Source organism: Prionailurus bengalensis, chromosome B2 (genome assembly GCF_016509475.1).
Source record: "Prionailurus bengalensis isolate Pbe53 chromosome B2, Fcat_Pben_1.1_paternal_pri, whole genome shotgun sequence".
In the NCBI taxonomy this organism is placed as follows: Eukaryota; Metazoa; Chordata; class Mammalia; order Carnivora; family Felidae; genus Prionailurus; species Prionailurus bengalensis.
In genome coordinates this window covers 98,653,720-98,677,905 of record NC_057349.1, presented here as the reverse complement: position 1 = coordinate 98,677,905, position 24,186 = coordinate 98,653,720, and the positions used below count along the sequence as shown (strand labels likewise).

Sequence of the window (24,186 nt, the reverse complement as noted above, 5' to 3'; positions counted from 1 at the left end):
TCTCTTCTAGGATTTTTATGGTTCCACATCTCACATTTAGGTCCTTAATCCATTTTGAGTTTATTTTTGTATATGGTGTAAGAAAGAGGTCCAGCTTCATTCTTTTGCATGCAGCTGTCCAGTCTTCCCAATATCACTTGTTGAAGAGATTGTCTTTTTCCCATTGCATATTCTTTCCTGCTTTGTCAAAGATTGACCATGTAATTGTTGATTCATTTTTGGGTTTTCTATTCTGTTCCATTGATCTACGTGTTGTTTTTGTGCCAGTACCATACAGTTTTGATTACTACAGCTTTGTAAAATAATTTGAAGTCTGGAATTATGATACCTCTAGTTTTGTTTTTCTTTTTCAAGATTGCTTTGCTATTCAGGATTTTTATGGTTCCATACAAATTTTTTAGGATTGCTTGTTCTAGTTCTGTGAAAAATGCTGTTGTATTTTGATAGAGATTGCATTAAATCTGTAGATTACCTTGAGTAGTATAAACATTTTAACAATATTTGTTCTTCCAATCCATGAGCATGAAATGTTTTTCTATTTCTTTGTGTCATCTTTAATTTGTTTCCTCAATGTTTTATAGTTTTCAGAGTATAGGTCTTTCACCTCTTTGATTAAGTTTATTTCTAAGTGTCTTATTATTTTTGGTGCAATTATAAGTAGTATTGTTTTCCTAATTTCTCTTTCTGCTACTTCATTATTAGTATGGAGAAATGCAACACATTTCTGTACATTGATTTTGTATCTTGCAATCTTACTGAATTCATTTATCAGTTCTAGTAATTTTTCGGTGGAGTCCTTAGGGTTTTCTATATATAGTATAATGTCATTTGCAAATAGTGAAGTTTCACTTCTTCTTTACCAATTTGGATGTCTTTTATTCCTTTCTCTCATCTGATTACTGTGGTTAGGACTTCCAGTACTATGTTGAAAAAAAGTGGTGAAAGTAGACATCCTTGTCCTGTTCCTGTCTTCAGCTGAGAGCTTTTCCCCAATGAATATGATGTTAGGTGTGGGTTTTTCATATAAGGACTTTATTATGTTGAGGTACTGTTACCTCTAAACCTACTTTGTCGAGAGTTTTTATTATGAATGGATGTTGTACTTTGCCAAGTGCTTTTTCTGCATCTATTGAAATGATCATATGGTTTTTATCCCTTCTGTTATTGATGTGTCCTTTGTTATTCTTGAGTATAAAAGAATCTCCTGAAAGCTAGTGCCACTTCTCCAGAAAACCAACTCTCAGAATTGACTCAAAAGGAGATAGAAAACCTAAATGGGATAATAAGTACTCAAGAAAAGTCATTCAAAAATATAACCCCATTCCAAAACAGTCCAGGATCAATCAATGATTTTAGAGAAAAATTGTATCAAACTTTCATAGAATTAAAAAACAATTTCTGTGTTTTTGAAGCTTTTTCAGAGCAAAGAAGACAATAAGTTTCCCAATTTATTTCCAGTTTCTTTTGTTATTAAGGAGTATAGTCCTCAATAAATATAAGCAAATATTTTTAAAAAATTAAAAATATACAATCAAATATTTATATGGGCAGAATTATAGTCAATATAATCAAAAGGTTATAAAGAGTACAAATTCATTTTTAAGTTAGCATAATGGTGATATCAAAACCTAACAAAGATAATACAAGAAATTATAAGTTAGTATCACTTATAATTACAGTCAAATAACAGCATATTAAGATTATGTTAGCATAAAATTATATTAAGATATTTTAATATAAGATTTTAAAAGATGGAGATATAATCTACTGTATTAATAGTTTAAAGAGTAAAAATCCATTATCCTATCATTGCTGAAAAAGACACTTGGTAAACTATACTCCTATAATGTTTGAATTTTGTATAACTTTGGACTGTGCCTTTTTTTTTTTTAAGGCAAATAGTCCAACAAAACATTAGTTTTCAAGATAACATGATAACAACATGAACAATGGTTGGTCACAATAAGAATTGAATGGAAAGGACAGATACAGGAGGTATTTCAAAGGAAAACAATAAGACTTAATGACTGACTAAATCGAGAATGAAGGGGAAAGAAGAGGTCAAAGACAAATTTGTCACCAGGCAGAATAAAAGGGAGTTTTGTGTTCCAGCTCTTCATATGAAAAGTTTGTTTTGCCCATTTAAACCTCCTAACATGATGAGTCTTTAATAGTCACATTCTAAATGTTCACAAACGTAATAATTCCCAAAGAAACCAAATCATTGACATTTGAAATAGGATCCCACAACCAGAGCAAAGGTGAAAATGTGGATAAACGTTCTTATTTCTCATTTATTTTTCTGTGTGCCTCTTAATCCCCATTCACTATTTCACCTATCTCCCTACCCCACTTTGGGCAACCACCAGTTTGTTCTCCGTATTTACGAGTTTGTTGCTGTTTCTTGTTTGTTTGTTCATTTGTTTTTTTCAGATGCCACATATAAGTGATTTCATAATAGTATTTATCTTTCTCTGTCTGTAGGTCCATCCACGTTGTCATAAATGGCAAGATCTCATTCTTTTTTTTTTAAATGCTTATTTATTATCAAGAGAGAGAAAGAGAAAGGCAGAGAGAGAAGGAGACAGAAAATCCCAGACAGGCTCCATAATGTCACCACAGAGCCCAATGTGGGGCTCAAACTCATGAACAGTGAGATCATGACCTGAGCCAAAAGCAAGAGTCAGACACCAAACCGAGCCACCTAGGTGCCCCAAGATCTCATTCTTTTTTATGGCTGATTAGTATTCCATTGTGTGTGTGTGTGTGTGTGTGTGTGTGTGTGTATGTGTGACATCTTTATCCATTCATCTATCAACAGACACTTAACGTTGATTCCATATCTTGGCTATTGTAAATAATGCTGCAGTAAACATAGGGTGCATATATCTTTTCAAATTAGCATTTTTGTTTTCTTTGGGTAAATACCCAGCAATGGAATTACTGAATTATATGGTATTTCCATTTGTAATTTCTTGTGGAACCTCCATACTATTTTCCACAGTGGCTGTACCAATTTAAATTCCCAGCAGTGTAAGTTTCCCTTTTCTCCACATCCTCATCAGCACTTGTTGTTTCTTGTCTTGTGATACTAGCTATTCTGACTGGTATGAAGTTATATCTCATTGTGGTTTTGTTTTGCATTTCCCTGACGATGAGTGATGTTGAGCATCTTTGCATGACCATCTCTATGTCTTCTTTGGAAAAAATGTCTATTCAGGTCTTCTGCCCATTTTTTTTTAATCACATTATTTGATTTTTGGTACTTAGTATTATTATTAGTTGACTTGTGGTATTATTAGCTGATCTCTTTATATATTTTAGAAATTAGCCAATGGATAATTTAGTAGGTTGCCTTTTGTTAATGGATATATCCAGTTTAGTAGGTTGCCTTTTGTTTTATCAATAGTTTCCTTCACTTTGCAACAGCTTTTTAGTTTGATATAGTTCCAATAGTTTATTTGTGCTTTTGTTTCCTTTGCCCAAGGAAACATGTCCAGAAAAATATTGCTATGGCCAAAGTCTAAGAGATTGTTGCCTATATTTTCTTTTATGAGTTTTATGGTTTCAGGTCTTACATTTAGGTCTTTAATCCATTTTAAGTATAGTTTTGTATATGGTGTAAGTGATACAGTTTTATTCTTTTGCATGCAGCTGTCCAGTTTTCACAACACCATTTATTGAAGACTATCTTTTCCCCATTGTGTATTCTTCCCTCCTTTGTCATATGTTAATTGACCATATACACACAGGTTTATTTCTGGGTGCTCTCTTTCATTCTATTGATCTGTGTGTCTGTTTCTGTGTTAATACCATACTGTTTTGATTTCCCATTTCTTTGTTGAAACAGAGGTGAACTTTTAACAACGTATCAAATTATAAAAGCCTTATTATTATTAGAACTTTAAAAAGTAGGTCTGATTCCAACATTTATGGCAAAGCTAAGATTAAGGGCTCTGTAGCTCTTGCAAGGGCTTCCCTTTGGGGTGGCCCTAACTGTGGTCAGTTAATCTGCATTCCCCGTGAGATAGGATGGGCTCTCTCGGTGTCCTCTACACTCCCTTGTTTTCAGACACGATGAGGCAGGGTACATAGACCATTACAGAGCATGCCTACATTTAGTAGTTACTGAAAGCCATTGCCTATGGTCTCATTTAGGTGAAGCAGAAGTCAAAATGGATCTTGTTTCAACCAATGGCAACACCTATGTGACTTTGGACAGATTATTCCATTTTAGTGGGCATGAGTCCTCTCATCTATAAAATTAGAATTTCAATATTCATTCTATCCACCTGATGGAATGGTTGAAAATATCAGATAAAGTCACAGAAGAAAAATTGCCTTGTGAGTTAAAAATTACTATTAAAATGTCAGGTATGCCATTATAATTTTTAAAAGTTATTTCCTATAGGATTAACTGAGACCTAACTGTGTAGGGATATGCTATTCTGATTGAAGCATGGATTCCATAAATAGATAGATGAGGAAACATATAGTTTCATGTGTTCGGTGACACAGGAGCATTAGACTATTATTTTGGACATAATTCCAAATAGAAATAGTACACAGGAGTATTAGATTATTAGAGTATTAGATTATTATTTTGGACATAATTCCAAATATAAATAGTACACATAAGATGCCATGTAAAGCTCTCAAAAATTTTGCTACCTTGTGCAGAAGGAAGAAAACACTTAAATATTGGTTTGGTTATGAAAAAAAAACCCCACGGAGTTGGCTCGTTAGCCACATACCTGAAATATTAATAATGATTAACCTTTGACAGTATTAGTTCAATAAAATGTAACAATTTTGGCTTTCAAAATTTCTTCAGGGAATATGAAGATTAGCTCACTGTGGACATCAATTAACCAGAAATTAAAAATAAGGTTGACTGATGAATTTGTGAAATGGAGTAAGTTTAAAGTTTTAATCTTTTTCAGTTGCCAAAAAAATTTCAAGTGAATATGGCTTAAAGCGCTTGTCAATAGGAGAGGCGATGCGTTATGTATTAAACAGCCAACCAGAAACAGAGCTGGCGCTCATGTTGAATTGGCATCTTCATAAAGGAATGACAGCACCTGATGAACTGGCTATTCAAGCCTTAGAAATATCTCTGATGGAAAGTATATGTAATACTGCGGGGTAAGTGGGAGTGGGCGGTGGGGAGGGAGTTAAATCAAGAAATCACTCACAGAATTTAAAACACTTATCTTCAACAAGGTTTAAAGCTCTTGTAAAGGGTGAGATCTACTTCTCAAACCTTAGGCACCTACATGGTTATATATTTTTAATTTTCTGTCAGGCTAAAACTTGGAAAGTATATGTAATACTGCGGGGTAAGTGGGAGTGGGCGGTAGGGAGGGAGTTAAATCAAGAAATCACTCACAGAATTTAAAACACTTATCTTCGGGGCGCCTGGGTGGCGCAGTCGGTTGAGCGTCCGACTTCAGCCAGGTCACGATCTCGCGGTCCGTGAGTTCGAGCCCCGAGTTCGAGCCCCGCATCGGGCTCTGGGCTGATGGCTCAGAGCCTGGAGCCTGTTTCCGATTCTGTGTCTCCCTCTCACTCTGCCCCTCCCCCGTTCATGCTCTGTCTCTCTCTGTCCCAAAAATAAATAAACGTTGAAAAAAAAAAATTAAAACACTTATCTTCAACAAGGTTTAAAGCTCTTGTAAAGGGTGAGATCTACTTCTCAAACCTTAGGCACCTACATGGTTATATATTTTTAATTTTCTGTCAGGCTAAAACTTGGCTTGAACACTTATATGCCAGAATAGCAAGCTGGCCACTGCATTCCCTGTAGCAACCTGTGTATCGTCTAAAAGTTTCTGGCCTTACACTGCTGACAAAGGAGGCCAGTGTGACTTCCAGAGCCTAGTAGACCTTCTCACTGCCCCATGGAATGATGGAGGAGTGGCCTTCCCCTGCCCCCCAGACGGTACTGGTCTAACAGAGATGGTCTCGCACTGGCCCAGCTCTCTGCACAGGTAGCAGTGCCCCTCCCTTAATGCTACATCTGGACAGGAAGGTCCCTTTCCTGAGCTCTCTCTTTAGTTTACACTTCTCTGCTCAACCATGACTCTCCCAACACAGCCACCGGCCAAACCCAGTTATAGAAGCCAGGGCAAGCCAAGGCCCTGCTCATGAGCCCAGGTCACTGACCTAGAATCCCACCAATTTACTTACAGTTGTCTTACAGTAGGAGCCTTTATGCCCTTCCCTGCCTCTGCTCTTTAACCAAGTCCTTTGCCGGTTCTCTTAATTTCAGTTACAGAAGAGCAGATTCTGGGGTGTCAGATTTTTCCCCCAGGGAAGGCCCTGGGACTTACACAAACTGAGTTACCTCCTCCCTGGTGTTTAGCTTTGCATGCGAGGGATCTCAGTGAACACAACCCTGAGTCACAAATGTTTTATTTCATCCTAACACCAGGATAGTGACTGCCTAATCACCCTGAATGTTTCTAATCCTGACGGTCACTCAAGCAACCTTTCACAAGCAAAGAAATTGAGCTACTCTCCATTAAAAAAACGTCAAAACATCAATGGCACTCCCATAACGTTCTCTATTAGGTTTGCCTGGCTACATTAATTTACAGTTCTCTCTGCCATGGAACTTAGAACTACTGCCTAGAGACTTGGCCACAGAGCACGGAGTGAGGGGGTCCTGTGACTTCCTCTAAACCAGCCCCTCTTGAAGACCACCAACTGGCAGGCCCAGCCTGCTCCCACCTCAGAGGGAGTTTCCAGACCTTGGGGGTCACTCCTCCCAGAATTTGTGGACAGTCTTTATTCCTCATCTGAGTTTGATAGTAATACTCTCATTATCTCAGACTGTTGGACTAACTTAAATTCTCTGTCATTTCTGCTCAGAGGCGTGATGGGTCCTGATGGAACATTCTTTCTCAGATATCACGGGGCTACTCTCACCAACTCCCTGTCTCTCCTCCCACTCGCCGGCCTCCCCACAGAACTTTAGTATAAAAGCAAGCTTAGAGCACAACTGTCTTCCCATATTTGCTTAATCTCTTACTAGGATACTATTCATTGTGCCAGTTCCTGTTCTAGTTGCTTTACATACTAGGTCTATAAGTCTTTAAGACAACTGTAAGGGTTAAATATCATCTCCCCTATTTTACTAAAAACTGGCACTCAGAGAGGTCAAACTAGGTCTCAAATCTAAGTCTGTCTGCCTCTGAAACCTATACTCTTTCCACTGTTTCATTTCTTAAAATAATAGCGCCAATTGAATAACACAATGCTCAAGGTATTATGTGTGTTCTCTTGAATTCTGCCAAAGCCTAGCTCTGTGATGCTAAGTGTATGAATTCAGAGCTGTGTCTGTATGTATGCTGCCCTACACCTGGCTCCTGGGCTGACTGAAGTTAAAAATATAGAGATAAAGATGGCAAAGTACAAAGACAATAAATCAAGTTACACAAGGAAGGCCATGGGGCTACTCCTAAAGAGATAGACTGCTTCTAGAAAACAGGAAGGAAGGTATAAGAGAAAAGAAATCTGGAATTATTTTCATGTTTCCCCTTGTTAGTGTTGTCATCGATGGCTATCCTGTAACTAAGTATCAAATCAGCCTCCTGGAATCTAGGTCAATCATTCCCATGGTCATCTTTGAGCTGGATGTGCCTTCCAAGGAGATTTTCAAAAGATTGTTCCTGGAAAAAAAAAAGGAACCAAGGTAATGTGTGTGATGAAAGCAATGATAAAGAAATGAACTTTAATCATCCAAGAAACAAGTATGTTTTTTACAACTTTTTCCATTCATTCTGTTTCGTTATTAGTTTGCCTTATCCACTGCACAATAGCACACAAATTATGGCAGTCAAAAACTCAAAACACCGCAAAAATATTAATGAGATTAGGCAATATTATCAAGAACAACATCAGAACTGGTATGTGATTGATGGATTTCACAGCAAATGGTGGGTGTGGAATGAAGTCATTAAGAAAGTTCAAATGGTGAATAAATATATGCAGACATACCTGGAAAGAATAAACGCAGGTAAGAAAACACCTTGTTATTAAAATATAATAAAATATTAAAGTCTACACATGCCTGACTCTTGTTACCATAATTCATTCAATTTGAACATTTGTTCCCACGATCTTAATCAGCATTTTAAGTATGTGGTACTATCCAGTTACTGGAGCATGTAAACTGTTCTAATAAATGACTGCCACTACTCAGGCTATCATTTATTGAATTCCTGTGTGAACCTAGCACGTAAAAGTAATACATAGCCTCTCACTAGAAGAGTTTATAGTGTTTGGAATGCCACATAAGAAGCTAAGTTTCAAGAATGCTAGTCATACGAAAGCAGTGGTCTGTGGAATGACATTTGGCAAAATTTTGTTTATGAACCTAGAATTAAAGTTATTTTTAGTATTTATATCCGTTATGGTATTAGATAAATGTTGAGTCTATAAAAAACTAAATGTAAGCATAAATGCCTTTTAATATGTATTTCGAATCCATGAAAGAAAATATATTCCTCTAAGTTACTTGATTTTCTCTAGAAATACACAAAATACAAGGAAAGTTATCTATATCTGATATCTCTAAAAAGAGTGATGACTCCTGGGGCGCCTGGGTGGCGCAGTCGGTTAAGCGTCCAACTTCAGCCAGGTCACGATCTCGCGGTCCGTGAGTTCAAGCCCCGTGTCGGGCTCTGGGCTGATGGCTCAGAGCCTGGAGCCTGTTTCCAATTCTGTGTCTCCCTCTCTCTCTGCCCCTGCCCCGTTCATGCTCTGTCTCTCTCTGTCCCAAAAATAAATAAAAAACGTTGAAAAAAAAAAAAAAAAAAGAGTGATGACTCTAAGGAATTTATCTGTAGAGACATTTGGTTAGCGACTTTGTTTAACAGAGAAGATGTAATGAGGTACGAGAGCAACGTGACTAAGAGAATCTTGTACAAGGAAAAATGCAATGAGGATGCTGCATCATTTAGTCTTGATTTGCTTCATTATTTGGGTATAATCAGTATCCCTGGTTCCTGTTTTTCTGCAGACCAGGAATTTGTTTTTCCCTGAGGATTACACGGTATGACGAGTACAGGGAAAAAAGAATTGAGTTTTGAGAAACCAACTCGCAGTGAGTTTTGGCTAGCATCACACTAGTAAAACACTACATCGCAGACTTTGAAAGCAAAAATTGTGAATCATTCATTTCTGTTTCCCGATTTCACCCTCCTTGCCTTAGATTCGGCTCCCTGGAAACAGATTCAAGATTAAAAGTTGTGTCCAGAAGCTTAATCAGAAAGTATTCTCAGGATTTGAGTTGTCAGATTAAGCAAACAAAAATACAGAATGCCCAGTTACATTTGAATTTCAGATAAATAACAAATAATTTTTTAGTGTGAGTGTGTCCCAAATATTGCCAATACTCTAATACTAAAAAAAATACTGAAAACTCATCATTGCTAATCTGAAATTTAAACTCCCTTAGCATCTTGTATTTTATCTGGCAACCCTAATCAGGAGATACACCTGAGGGGAGTGAGGACACTGGAATTGGACGGAGGGAGAAACTGACCTGCCGTGTGGTGCAAATAGAAGCCTCAGCAGACAGGGGAGCCCTGGAGCTAGGATGGGCCTTCAGAGTTTCCCAAATTGAGGGGAGGACCCACGTTCTGTATCCCTCCATTGGCCTGCCACTCAACACAGATCACTCTGGGGGGTGTGGGGGGAGGGGTTAACCTATGACAGATGGGCAATTCCCATTGCAGCTGTGACCCATCAGCACTGATGTTGCTAGCATCTGGGGGATGGCCGCGTCAGCCCTGAAAGTGGGGTCTGGATGAGGCACCATGGTATCCACTTTATTACTCCATATATACATGCCTCTGCCTTGAATAGTTTGATCGAAGACTACCCTGTTGATCTTCTGCTTCAACTTCCACCTAATAATCTAACCTGTACCTGATTGTTTGAAATTAGTCTTGACTTGTTTTTTCATTCCACATTTCTTTTGTATGCTTTTCAAATGATCTCCTATCGGGGAGCCAAAGTTTACTCTAATGATATGGAGCAAGGTCAGGGCTAGAAGATTAAAGAGACTCTTCCTCATTCTGCTTATTACATCAGAATAAGATACGTAGTTATTGCCAGATGTCATCAAGAATACCCCAAAATCAGAAGAAGAGATAATTGAGTATCTTTTAGGACTTGTAGTCATATGATTCTAAATTACCCTGTCCCTGTCACAAAACCTGTCAGGATTGGTGAGGTTAAGCACATCTGAGCTAAAGAGCAATCTAGGATTGTAATACTGTAGTACCATATAATATAATATTATAGCACTATGTAATACTATATTCTTTAATAATATAATATATTATTATACCATAGTACTGTAGTATTATAATAGTTTAATATCCTTTGTAGGGAAGGAATATTAGGGCTTAGCCTTTTCATCTGTGTCATAAACAACAGGTGAATAGTGTATTAGTTTATCTATTGCTGCATAACAAATTATTTTAAAACTTAGCAGCATATAATACACACACACACGCACACACACATGCATGCACAATTTCTGTGGGTCAGGAATCCAGGCACAGTGTAACTGGCTTCTCTGCTTCAGGGTCTCTAATCCAGGTATTGTCTAGGATTATTGTCTCACCTGAAGGCCCAACTGAGAAAGAATCTACCACCACATTCGTTCGTGTATTGTTGACAAGATTTTGTTCCTTGAGGATTGTTGGGTTGAGGGCCTCAGTTCCTTGCTGGCTGTTGGCCCAGAGACCACCTTCAGTTCCTTCCCATGTAGTCCTTTCCAACATGGCAGCTTGTCTTATCGAGTGAACAAGCTGAGAAGGCAAGAAAGAATGCCAACAAGACAGAAGTCATGATATTTTGCAATTGTCTTAGTTTCCTGAGGCTGCTGTGACAAAAGGCCTTAAACTGGGTGTCTTAAACAACAGAAATTTATTCTCTCATAGTACTGAAGGCTAGAAGCTCAAAATCAAGGTGTGACCAGGGCCATACTGTCTCTGAAGTCTCTAGGAGAGAATCTGTTCCATGTCTTTCTCTTAGCTTCCACTGTTTCCAGAAATCTTCTGCATTCCTTGGCTTATAGATCATCACTTCAATCCTAAGGATAAATTTTATGTTTACATCGTCACATAATGAAGTATGGGTTATGCTTCATAATTTTATAGTTAATTTAAGATCTTCTGAGGCATAATAATAACAAAGTATGATTTATGCTTCATAATTTTATAGTTAATTTAAGACCATCCTAGTCATAATAATAATTTTTAAAAGGTAAAACTTCTCACTAGTTAAAGGGACCATTAAAATGTATTGGGGGGGGGTCAAAATTTACTTACTGTAACTAAGCTGTATAAAAAATAATTTCATTTTCTAGAACATCTCATATTTTTTTGGAATCCCCATTCCAGTACGGTATTGGGGAGAAAACTCTTAAAACTGTTCATTGAAGGACCTGGGGCTCTTCCTTTTTAAAATAGACTCTTTAGGGGCGCCTGGGTGGCTCAGGGCGTTGAGTGTCCAGACTCGGTCATGATCTTACAGTCTGTGAGTTTGAGTCCCACGTCAGGCTCTGTGCTGACAGCTCAGAGCCTGGAGCCTGCTTCAGATTCTGTGTCTCCCTCTCTCTCTCTGCACACCCTCCTCTCTTATGCTCTGTCTCTCTGTCTCTCAAAAATAAACATTAAAAAAATATAAAATATAAAATAAAATAAAATAAAATAGACTCTTTTGGGGTGCGTGGGTAGCTCAGTTGTTTAAGCGTCCGACTTCGGCTCAGGTCATGATCCCATGGTTCATGGGTTCGAGCCCGTGTGAGGCTCTGTGCTGACAGCTCAGAGCCTGGAGCCTACTTCAGATTCTGTGTCTCCCTCTCTCACTACCCCTTCCCCACTTGTGCTCTCTCTCTCTCTCTCTCTCTTGCTCTCTCTCTCAAAAATAAATAAACTTAAAAAAAATAGACTCTTTATGGTAAACCTAGTCACTTTTGTAAAATGTTTCTTCCCTTCTCATCTGAGCACACGGGAGGTTTGTGTCAGTAGCATCATGTCAACAAACTATTGGCACTTTTGAAATCTACCCCATGGAAAAATTTAAAATATGTAGCAAATTTATGTGTGTGTGTGTGTAAGTGGGTATGTATATATGCATATACATATATATGTGTAGATATTATATATGTATGTGTGGATATATATATGTATAGTATCTATACATATATATGTATATGCATATATATCCACACATACATATATGGCTTATAACATATATATAATTTATAATAGTTAAGAATTAAAAACAACCAAAACATTCATCAACAGATAAATGACTAAGTAAACTATATGTATATTTATACAATGGAATTCTAAGCATCAATTAAAAGGAATTAGGTAAATCGTATAAACTGATATGAAAAGATGTCAAAGACCACAACTAATTGATAAAAGCAAGTTGCAGAATAACGTTTACAGTATAGTGGCATAAGCATACTATATGCAAAAAATAAATGTGTATATGTAAGTATATAGAAAAAAAAATCTGAAAGAGATACAAACTCAACAGTGATTACTCCCTGGAGGGACGATGAATTGAGAAGATGAAAGTGTGAAGAGAAACTTTTAGTTTTTACTCTATTGTTTGGAATTTTACAATGTGTATGCATTTGTATGATGTATATGTCCTTGCATTTATTTTAACTTCTAAAATCACTGTGTTTTCTATGAAAAAAAAAGGATAATAATAATCTGTTACTAATAGGAAAAGCTGCATGCATTGACAAGTTATGTATCACACCTCAAGAACTGATTTCTCGCCTGGGGGAATTTGGACAGTTCTGCCCTATCAGCCTGGCCGAATCATATGAGCTCGTTGATTGTTCTGTAACTGAGTCACTGAAATTTGCAGCAGAGTTCAGAGGGCACTATTATAAAATGAGTTCTCAGGAAAATCTGAATGTAAGTTTGTTCCTAACTCCAAATACTTACTAGGGAAAGAAAATGCCTATGTCGGGATTCATCAAATAGGAAAGGGTGGGTGCAGCTGGGAACACCCAGGAACTGGAGACCAGGAGCCCCATTACTGGAACCTGTGACTTTAAGACCAATGAGGCACCTCGGAGGCCAGTCCTGAGACCGCACCCCAAGATATATTTTGGCACAAAGCAGAGATTCAGGATCAGTGAGGGGCCCTCAGCTTAACAGGTAGAGAGACCCAACAGCAACTCCCACCAGTGGTGGGGATGCTGAACATCAGGACCCAGCCCACAGGTGGTTATGGTTATGGTTATGGTTGTGGTTGTGGTTATGGTTTATTCATGGTTATGAATAAACAGTATATTTTAAACCACCTTTGAAAGAGTAGTTACTCTCCATCCAGGAGATATTTCCCAATCAGGTCAGGTTGCCAAGAAAGGACATAAAACATACTGCTCTAGATGTGCATCAGTCTTTACAGCAAGCCCTTCCACAGCACATCCTCTCTAAGAAGGAGAACCAAATGGAATATTTCCCATGCTCTGCAATCTGGCCCACTGCAAAGAAGGGGGGTCTCTGCATTCCCTCCGTGGCAGCCTCCCCTTTCCTCCCAGTGGCAGCTGCTTCTGGCTCAGCAGGCACTCAATATGTCACAGTGAGTTCAAGTCAACAGCTGAAGGAATCTGTCTTGTTCCTGATGATTGCAAGGTCCTTACAGTCCCGATAGTCTGCTTCTTCCCGACATGCCCAAGTGTCCACAGGGAGTCATCATAGCTTCTGTACAGGGAACCATCATTAAATGTGTCTGTGTACTGTGAAAAAAGAAAAAAGGTAGGCAGCTAAGGGATTAAGGTCCTAGAGTACAGAAGGGAGGTCACAGTCAGTGGAAACTTCTTCATCACTAGAATTCCCTATATACCTTATATTTCTGTTTAATGCAACGGAATACAAATCTGTTCTAATATTATGTCTGTAATTTTTTGAGATAAAGGTTGGTAGCTGAAAACTAATCAGATGCCTCTGGACATTTTACTTTCCCCTGAAGAATTAGAATTTTAAAAATTTTATTAAGGAGGCATTTATTTCTTCCTGCATATTTAAATGGCAATCACAGAATTGTAAAACTGGAAGTGACAGTGCAGATCATGTATCTGGCCAGCCGCCTTCATTTTACGGAGTGCTAACTGAAGCTAGACGGCTTAATTCACCTGCCGAGCAGCACCCAAGTAGTTAATTACACTGCAGAGCAGGGAGACAGGCCAGCAAGAGACTGTGCACTCTTTGGTGCCTGGCGCGTACTACGAGCTCAATAAATGTTTTATATGTGAGTGAGTGTGAGATCAGGAGAGAGATCTTAGATGTCATCACTTCAGAGCATTACTATAAGGATCTTGCAGTCAGGGAAACGAGTTACTGTAGTGCAGAAAGTGGCTCTCAGATGGTTTGCTGCTGAAAACGGAGAGAACAGCAGGAGAGCCTCGGTGTCTCTTTGACTGGCGTAGCACTCCTGTTTTAAACGGTCTGTTTGCTGTCATCATTTTCTTTAGAAATTTTTGCAGAACCCAGAATTGTATGTGCCTCCGTTAGCACCTCATCCTCTACCACCTGCTGACATGATCCCCAAAAGGCTGACACTGTCGGAGCTGAAGAGTCGATTCCCTAAGTGTGCGGAGCTCCAGGGCTACTGTCCAGTGACCTATCAGGATGGAAATCACAGGCAGGTCCTCACCCTCGTGGGAGTTTAGGGTGATATCTCTACTCAGAATAGGTAGTTCCTATAACAGTCTTAATATTTGGGTCAAAAGGTCACTATTATTTAACTATAAAATGTTCTGTTTCTTCTTCGAAGAAAATTAAACATTTTTGACATTTTATTTACACGATACTGCATAGTAATTATACAACAGGGTTTTTTTTGTTTTTGGGTTTTTTTTTTTTATCTTTCAGATATGAGGCCCTAATACCTGGGAACATTAACTATGCTTTAGAATATCGTGATCGTATATATATTTGTGAGAGTCGAGAAAAACTCGAGAAATTTTTGAGGTGAGACCATTCACTAAGTTACAAATATTGAACATCTTCTATATTCGGTGCACCATGCTCGGGGAGGTGTGCATGTGTGTGTGTGTGTGAGCAAAATATATATTTTGTGTACAGACACACATATGCATACATACATATATACATGTATATATACATGTATAATGATGAATAAGAACTGGTCCCTGCTGTCCCAAAGCCTGAGGCTCCGGGGTAAGATAGACTTTACATACCTATTAACAAAGAATGTGATGGCATTTAGGGTGGGGAAATGCCAGGAGTTCTGAAAAAGTGTGGCCCAAAACTCTGAATTGTCTGTTGAAGTGAGGCCTGAATGAGGAGTGGGAATTGAGTGAGTGGAGGGAAAGAGAGACAGGTTCCAAGCAAACAAACCTGGCCCAGGGGAGTCACAGAACTGCCAAGAAATTCAGCATGACTAGACATGATGTGGAGAAGAAAAGGATGGAGAGGTGAAGCTGGAGAAGGTGAGTGGGGCCAGAGGGTGGAAGGTCAAGTAAAGTTACCATAAATCATTGGAACTTGATCCAAAAGGCAGAATGACTACATTGCCTGTTATAATCAAATCTGCTTTGGAGAGAGACCATCATTGGAGTGTTGATAATGGTTTGGAGGCAGGAATGCCAGTGCTGAGGCTATTGGGATGATCCTGTCCAAAATAATACAGCCTGTTTGAGGTCGACCATGAAGACTAGTGTGGGCAAAGCAGTGGGCTTCTGACCAACCAAGCCCCGAGAAACACCAACACACAAATATGAGAAGAGCTTGCAAGGAGAATGAAGAAGAACCCACAGAGAGGTGAAGGAGAGCCAGGTTGGGGAGGCTCTGGGGAGGAGGGGAGAGAGCCGGGGGGTGGGCGGGGGCGGTGGCCAGCAGGTTTAAATGCTGCTTAGAGGTCAAGCAAGACAAGAGCCGAAATGTGTGTCAGATTTAGGTTATAACAGGTCATTGGTGATCCTGGCAAGAATGGTTTCAGTGGAGTGAGGTGAGTAGAAGCCAACTACAGCGTACCACAGAGGGGATGCAAGGTGAAGAAATGAAGACCTTGCCTAGTCCCGAGGTGACACACACAGCAGCTGAGAGGGTGATGCACCTGTGGGCAGCGGGATGGAAGTGAGACCACCAGACATGGTTGCACACTGTAATTTGGATCGTGCATGCCCCAAGTGAAGGGAGTAGCAGCTGCTCATCTACCGCCAGACATTTCTTTGTTTCACAGAAAGTTGGGAACCAAAGTTCTTTTTAAATTTTGTTTACTTTTGTTTTTTTTTTTGAAATTTTGATACAAATTTCTAAAACTAACATGTGGATCAGATCATATAGTATTCCGAAAATACTATGTGGAATTTGTGCAGTAGTTTGTGATCTCCACTAAAGCTCACTGTTTGAAGAAGTGTATAAAGAAAAGACACAAGTTGCTAGAAGTGATAGAGAACTGATGGAGTGAAGGTAGTTTTTTCTTTTTCCTTGTATTTTTCTTTTTTTTTAAATTTTTTCCAACGTTTTTATTTATTTTTGGGACAGAGAGAGACAGAGCATGAACGGGGGAGGGGCAGAGGGAGAGGGAGACACAGAATCGGAAACAGGCTCCAGGCTCTGAGCCATCAGCCCAGAGCCTGATGCGGGGCTCGAACTCACGGACCGCGAGATCATGACCTGGCTGAAGTCGGACGCTTAACCAACTGCGCCACCCAGGCGCCCCTCCTTGTATTTTTCAATGGGGACAGTGTGAGCATGTTTAGATGCAGATGGATGGGAAAGATCCAATAAAGAAGGAAATGCCAAAGGTGGGAGGCAGAGAGAAATTACTGTACTAAAGAAACCTGGAGACAGGCCAGAGGGGGATCCAAAGTCCGGTGGAGAGGGTGGGGACAGCTCTTACATGGCAGGTAAGCTCCCCCACGGAAAGAGGAAGTGTGTGCGCCTCTGCTTGTGGTGAGCACTTGAGGAAGTGCCACTCAGATGGCTTCTCTTTGTGACAAGGCACCTACCTGTAGGAGCTCCGAGCTCTGACCTTCTCCCTTGTCACGTTCTCCCCAGTGGAGAAAACCAGCTGAACTGTACCTCTTAGTCATCTCCTGTACATTCACATCCCTATGTCCTCACGGTGAGTATATGTGTGAGCATCCATCTGATGAACTTTGTGTTCTTAGGTTGCCACAGAAATACTGGAATCAGAAGCTTCCATACAAACTGCCCCCATTAAAGGAGCCCATACACCTCACAAGTCTTCCTTTGCCTGGATATCTGGAACAGGTTCAGTTACATGGTTGTCTATGTTCATATATTAGTAGAGTACAACGATCTGTTTTTTAACAATTTTTATTTTGGTAACAATGAAACTGAAGGCAGAGTTTTCTGATTTTTAAGCTGTAAATCCACTCTTAACCTATTTTGATTATGGGTGGTTGTGAAAAGAAGAAGTGAGAAAAACCCTTGGTTCTGTAGCTAATCCCCAAATACCTGCAGGAAAATGAAGACAGAGTAGATTGTCATGAAATTATTTATGGTTGATTTGTGGTTAGATTCTTATTTAAATTTTCTTATTTTTAAATTTGTAATATGAAGATTCAGTCTCTGAGAGGTTTAGTCACTGCTCAAAAGTGTTGAGTTGCAAAAGCACCACAGCTAAACCACCAAAGTCATATTTTGCCCCAAATCTAGGGGCAAATGCCCCCAAATGCTACTCAAGTCACACTTTATTTATCTAAATATAACTCTTTTTACACAGAATAAAATTCACTAATAATCAACCACTATTTTAAAAGTTTTTTTTTTAATTCTATAAAATTAATGCCTGGGGCATAAATAATTTCATACCTTTCTCACAAATTCTTAGCCACATCATTTTTTTGACTTGCCTAGATGGTGAGCCTTCAATCTGGTTTAGTATCAAAAGGCAAGATGAGGCTCACCCATAGAGGAGTATTCTCATAAAAGGCCACATTTCACCAGGAGGGCCTCACATCTTCTCTGCCCGCTCAGGGCTTCAGAATCTACCGTAGTGACAACTGTGGTCTCTGGAATTCCTTGCCAGGTGGTCAGGAGTCCTGATAGCAGAGGCAATCTGGTCAGCTCTGGCAATGGAAGTAGAAAATGGGCCGAGACAACTCAGAGCCCAGGAACCCCTTCTTTTGTCTTTAACATTCGGTTATGGAAAATGTCAAATATAAAAATAGAAAGAATTGTGTAATGAAGCCCATGTATCCATCACCTTCCTGACATTCAGCCAATTTGTAATTTTCATTCTTCCTAATCAAATGTACTTTGTGTTCCTTTCTTGTTGGTTAAGTGGGCATCTAACCACCTTTATAAGCCCCAGGAGGCTATTAGAGGCAAAGAATAGCCTCTTTATCTATTTGCCACTAAGAGGAGAAACCAAATTCAAATATACATATGATTTACATTGTTCCCTACCTGCAGGGTATTGCAACTTCACTAATTAAAGCAATGAATGCAGCAGGATGCTTAAAGCCCAAATTCCCCTTCTTAAGTGTAAAGAGATCTGCACTGCTATTTATAGCTTTTCACCTAAAAGGTATGTCTTCTTTAATCACATGATAGTTGGCACTAATTTAACATTAATTGTAGTATACGTGATAAATGCATAGGATTGTTGAGCTGGATTGGTTGTTTGCATTGGTGTGTGTGTGTGTGTGTGTGTGTGCGTTGATAGCAAATATTTTGATGAAAATATCAAAATTGAGTTTCTAGTTTTTAAAGCAAGGATTACAAGTAATATAATCGGCTCTCCATAATCCATGCCACGGAGAAAGGTGAATAGAGGCAATTATGATCTAAAATGGATTAATCCCTAAATCTTACGTGTGATTTGAATATCTTCTCAGCTATAGCTGTGCAACTGTCTCACACATGTAGTTCTCTTTCTTTTTAATTTAATGACTCACTAACCTAACAGAAAACATTTACAGTTCTGTGAAATTTTCTGCAGCCTACAATCCCAATGGTTCTGAATATACAAAAAGGAAGTATAAGAAGAAGATGGACCAATTTTTGGAGAGATGTGAACTCATTACATATCTGGGTGCCAAGATGACCAAAAAATACAAGGAACCTCAGTTTAGAGCCATTGACTTCGATCATAAATTACAGACCTTTCTCTCTCTTAAAAATATAGACCCAGTTAATGGATAGTTTGCTTGGGTAACTGCAACCAGAATGTCAAGAGTTATCTGAAAGGGATAGAAGGAAATAGGCTGAAAATCTGACCCTCTCTGCAGCACTTTTCCCTTCTGGTGGACTCAAAGCACTGCCAGCCAGGAGTGCGTGCACCTTCCTCTATAAGCATAAGTCTTAATATAACTTACAAATTATTGCCTGAACATTCTTCCTTTAACAAAATAGTTATTCCATTTAGAGTAAGTAACTCATTTTACTTAATACATTTATTGTTCAATTTCCTTTTTAACATTTTCAGTCTCCATTAAAGAAAATTGCTCAGTAGGTGTTAGAAAGCTTCAAGAAATGAAATTAACATTGATATAAATAAAATAGAAACATTGGTTACACTTTCAACATAAAGAGCTGTTTGTAAACGTCATGAACTAGGACATGTTAGCATTTTCCCAACAAAATAAATGCATTTGAGATAACTAAATGGCTGCCTCTTTTCTTTTTCCTAAGTATTCAAGAAGCAAGCTGTAAACATCATTTTGTAATTATAAATCACCTGCAATTTTGAGAATGATGAAATCTAGAGTCTTATCATGTGACATTAACCCAGAAGTATGTTAGAGGAGAACTTACTAGATTGAATTTGAATGAGATTTTAAAAATAAGATTATCAATTTTTCAGCAGCAGTATAAGAAACCTAGGATATGAAATGGCAAGATTGGCTCTTCAAAAAATAAAAAATACAACCATTAACTGTGTGATCTTAGGTAGATCTTGGTTTCTCTGAGCCTTTGTTTCTTAATCTCTAAAATGAGTGATTTAGTTCTTTTTTTTCCAGCTTTATTGGCATATAATTGACAAAATTATATATACTTAAAGTGCTCAACGTGGTGATTTTGATATAGGTATACATCGTGAAATATTTCCCACCATCAAGTTAACTCGGCTTATCCAACTCCTCACATACTTTGTGTGTGTCTCTATGTGTATATAGCGAGAACCCTAAGGGCCACTCTGTTAGCAAATTTTAAGTACACAATACAGCATTATTAGCTGTAGTCCCACACTGTACATTAGATCCTCAGAATTTATGCAGATTATAATTGAAAGTTGTACCTTTTGACCAATATCTCCCCATTTCTCCTCCCACCCCCCACCAGCCCTTGGCAGCCACCATTCTACTCTGCTTCTATGAGCTTGACCTTTTTTTGTTTTTTTTCGATTCCACAACATGTATGATTCCATGCAATATTTGTCTTTCTCTGTCTGGCATATTTTACTTAGTATAATGTCCTTCAGATTCATCCATGTTGTCTTTGATCCCTATCATTTCAACAATGTTAAAAGCTAGAAGGCTGTTCTGTATATTTTTTGTATATTTTCATAATAAAATGATGTTTAAAAGCTAGAAGCCTATTGTAAAAGTTAAGATAAAACCCCAAAGCCTTTGAACTATTGCTGATATACCCATAGATGAATCTATACCTTTTCAAGACACTAGGAGCTGTCAGCAGCTACCAAGTTTTGCTGGCAACGTAAGGCCCCACCCACCCTCCCTCCCTTCCTAGTTCTTAACGCCTGTAATTTACCATCTTTCCATGATAAAGGGGAACTTTTGCATTCTTAACCAGATACTACTGTCCTCAGTCTTCCTCAGCCTATGGTGTAAGGAGTTTCCTTTAGCAATTAAAACCAACTTGATTGCTTCCGTATCCTCCCCTTTATGATGGGCAGCAGCCCCTGCAAAGTGCCCGCAAACATTTCTTGGGGCCTCCAGAGAGCATCTGGGGATTATGTTCTCTGATATGGCTTCACCCTAAGAATTCTATAAACCCAAAGGTGGTCTAATTCCTCATCTTTTTTTCTGGAGCTGCTGAGTTCTGCACAGAAGTAGGGTGAATGCGCCTTCTCTCCTGAGGAGGGAGAAGTTTAGTCCCTGAGCTGAGCCAGGGACCAAAGGCCATGTGATTCTCCCTTTTCATCCCTTTCTCCATAGGTCTCTTTTGAGTAAATCTATGTAATGCAGTGCAGCAGATAGGAGCATTGGGCAGGGCAGGGGGAATCAAATTTTCTCAAGTAGCTTACAGCTCTGGACATTCTAGGTCTCTACACTCACATGCAAATATAGTTACACACAGGACCCTATTTAGAATAACTGCAGACCGGGCTATCATTTCCAGGCTGTTCCTTAGGTGCCAGATGGTGTGCTACTGGCTTTACGTACCTTATTTAATTCTTTACACACTGCACTTATACATTAGAAGAAGAGGTTCTTACCCAAGATAGCATGAGTAGTAGAATCCAGATTTAGCCTAACCCCAGACCCTTGCTCTTTCCTTAACATCCCCTACACTGTGAGCACAACTTGGAAATCACTGCCATGGTGTCATTTCAGTGTTCCTAGGGCCCTTCACTGGCCTGATTCCTCTGTAGACTCAAGCATGCGTGTGCGTGTGCGCGTGCACGTGTGTATACTTTAAGGTATAAAAATATTATAGAAAACTCAGGAAAATCTTCTCCCTGGAGCTCGAGAACCCCCTAGCTCCACCCTCTATGTGTACTTACACCCCACCTATAATGTTTGCAAGTTTTTTTTTTTTTTTTTAGCAAGTTAGAGTCAGGGGTCTGTGTCCCATGAAGGGAGAATAGCATTTCTGCAATGAAAATGGAGAACATGCATCATTTTAAGACATGTTATTGAAATCCTCCTTTTGTTCAGAAATTATGTTTGCATATCATTATAAATCTATCAACCAGTGCCCCGAATATGATGAAAGAATATTCTGACTGGGTGTTCTGAGTCCCTGAATTTTTTTTTCCCTGAGTGAAGCAGTAGGAGGGGGAGACCAGCCCACTGTGTTCACATTGGCTCAAAACTCCCATCCTGAAGGCTGCCACCCTCAACTGACAGCTTCAGGCCAAGGCTGAGGGAGTGCCCATACTAGGGCAAGAGACACCCTTCAGCCAGCCTGTGCTTTTCTGCGTTGTCTAGATGTCATTTTCACTACAACTAAAAAAATGCATAATTTCGCCCAGGGAAGAGAGATAGTATCCATTTGACAGACCTTAAGACAAAAATAACATAAGTACAGTAAATAAAGGGTGGAAAATAGGGAAAGGATTTTTGTATTTCCTTTCCTTTCTTTGTTTTAATGGTTCCAGTCAGATCCATCAAGTAAATATACTATATCTGACCATTCCTGGTGCTGGACTGTGTGCTGTCATACTATATTTAGAACCGCTGTGCTGAACCTTTTCCCCCCATATTTGGGATTCTTAGCCTGGTACAAATTTGGGGAAATAAAAGTACTAGGTGAAAGGGCATGAATTTAAAAAATGAAGAAGATAATGCCAAATGATAGTAAAGGAGTAATAAAATTGGAGCCTTTGGGTGCTCTTGGAAGCAGCATGAATGGCTGTGGTCATTTTGGAAGGCAGTTTAGTGAGAGGAATTGTGGCCCATTAGAATAAATGGGTGAAAAGCAGCCCCTGTTGCTTTCATTTGAATTAACAGCAACACTGGACATTCTTACAGATGTTAATCACCAGTTGCATTTCCTCTTTCAAGAATTGTTTCTTCCTGCCCTCTGGCTCTTACTCATGGCGTACTTTTTTATTTTTTGCATGAGCTTTTTATGTAATATATACATCAATCCTTCATATTTGCAGCAAATAAGTCCTATTTTTAAAATCAAAGTAAAGCCTGTTCATCTTTCTTTTATGATACTGAATATTTTTCTAAGCTCTAGAAGTTCTTCCATCTTCAGAAATTTAATAAATATTCTACTCTGTTTTCTTCTACTGGGTGCGTGCTTGCGTGTATATGTGTTTATACTGAATTCTTTAAGGCTTCTAGAATTCATTTAGGGATATGATATGAGCTGTGGTTTTAAATTCTTCAAAACTCAAAGCACTAAATACTGTCGTTTTAAAACATTTTATTTTGGGGCGCCTGGGTGGCTTAGTCAGTTGAGCCTCCAACTTTGGCTCAGGTCATGATCTTACGGTTCCTGGTTTCAGGCCCCATGTTGGGCTCTGTGCTGACAGCTCAGAGCCTGGAGCCTGCTTCAGATTCTGTGTCTCCCTGTCTCTGCCTCTCCCCCACTTGTGCTCGCTCTCTCTCAAAAAATGAATAAACATTAAAAATAATAAACTTTTATTTTATTATGTATATTTTACTTATTCTCAATTCATTTATTACATTTTCATAAATTTGGTGGTGAAGGGGAAGGAGTTAAAGAACCGAGAGAGAATGAGAGATATATTTTATATATGCATGTCTAGTGTTCGGTGATTTTTTGTTTCATCTTTGTTTTTGCTTTTACAAATGAAGGCTTGACTAGAGATAGGTCTACAAAGCCCAAAAGCCTTTAATTGTGGGTGGTTCCGGGAAGAATTCTTAGAGGGGTAACATCTGAATTAAATTGACCTTTCAGAATCAAGGCAGGTAAAAACAGAGAAAAAATAAAAATTGAGATTCTAACCACCGGGTGAAAGACATTCCAAGAATAAATAAACATGTATATTTACCAAACCTGTGAACCAAGCATGTTGAAAGTTGCTCAGTCTATACAAGCATGTGTTTATTTACAAGAAACTTCCCCAGTCAAGGGTAGGAAATAAAAATGTAAATAGGTACACATCACCCCTATCAGATGCAGAAGAAATGGGGCCTTGAAACTGGAGCACTACTGAATTAGTGTTGTAAAATCTCTGTAAAGTGCTATATTGTCCCTATATTGTCCCTACTGGCACTGAACAATGTCAATTACTTTTCTGTTCCCCTCAAACCCATTTACGACATAAACTTTGGACTATAGTTTCTGCCTTGCTACAGTCTACTGTTATAGCCTGCAAGGATGTTTTGATGCCCTTCATAATGACAAAGGACTTCTACCAACCTCCAGTTGCTAGATGATCATGAACTTCTCCTTCCTTTAAACTCCTGCTGGGTTTTCCATTGACCCAATGCACCCAGAAGCCAGTAGATACCGGGTTTTGTTGTAGTCC

The 24,186-nt window shown here is 38.9% G+C and overlaps 1 protein-coding gene across 1 annotated transcript in view; it reads left to right on the top strand.

Annotated features, from left to right (window-relative positions):
- AK9 (adenylate kinase 9) overlaps positions 1–19,659 on the top strand; it is a 135,391-nt gene extending 115,732 nt beyond the window's left edge. The window contains 9 exon segments of the mRNA XM_043592094.1: positions 4,944–5,145; positions 7,550–7,696; positions 7,800–8,020; positions 12,766–12,962; positions 14,528–14,697; positions 14,928–15,026; positions 17,195–17,297; positions 18,465–18,579; positions 18,994–19,659. Of these exon segments, the coding sequence (XP_043448029.1) occupies positions 4,944–5,145; positions 7,550–7,696; positions 7,800–8,020; positions 12,766–12,962; positions 14,528–14,697; positions 14,928–15,026; positions 17,195–17,297; positions 18,465–18,579; positions 18,994–19,196 (1,457 nt within the window). The 3' untranslated portion in view covers positions 19,197–19,659.
- The last annotated feature ends 4,527 nt before the right edge of the window (positions 19,660–24,186 follow it).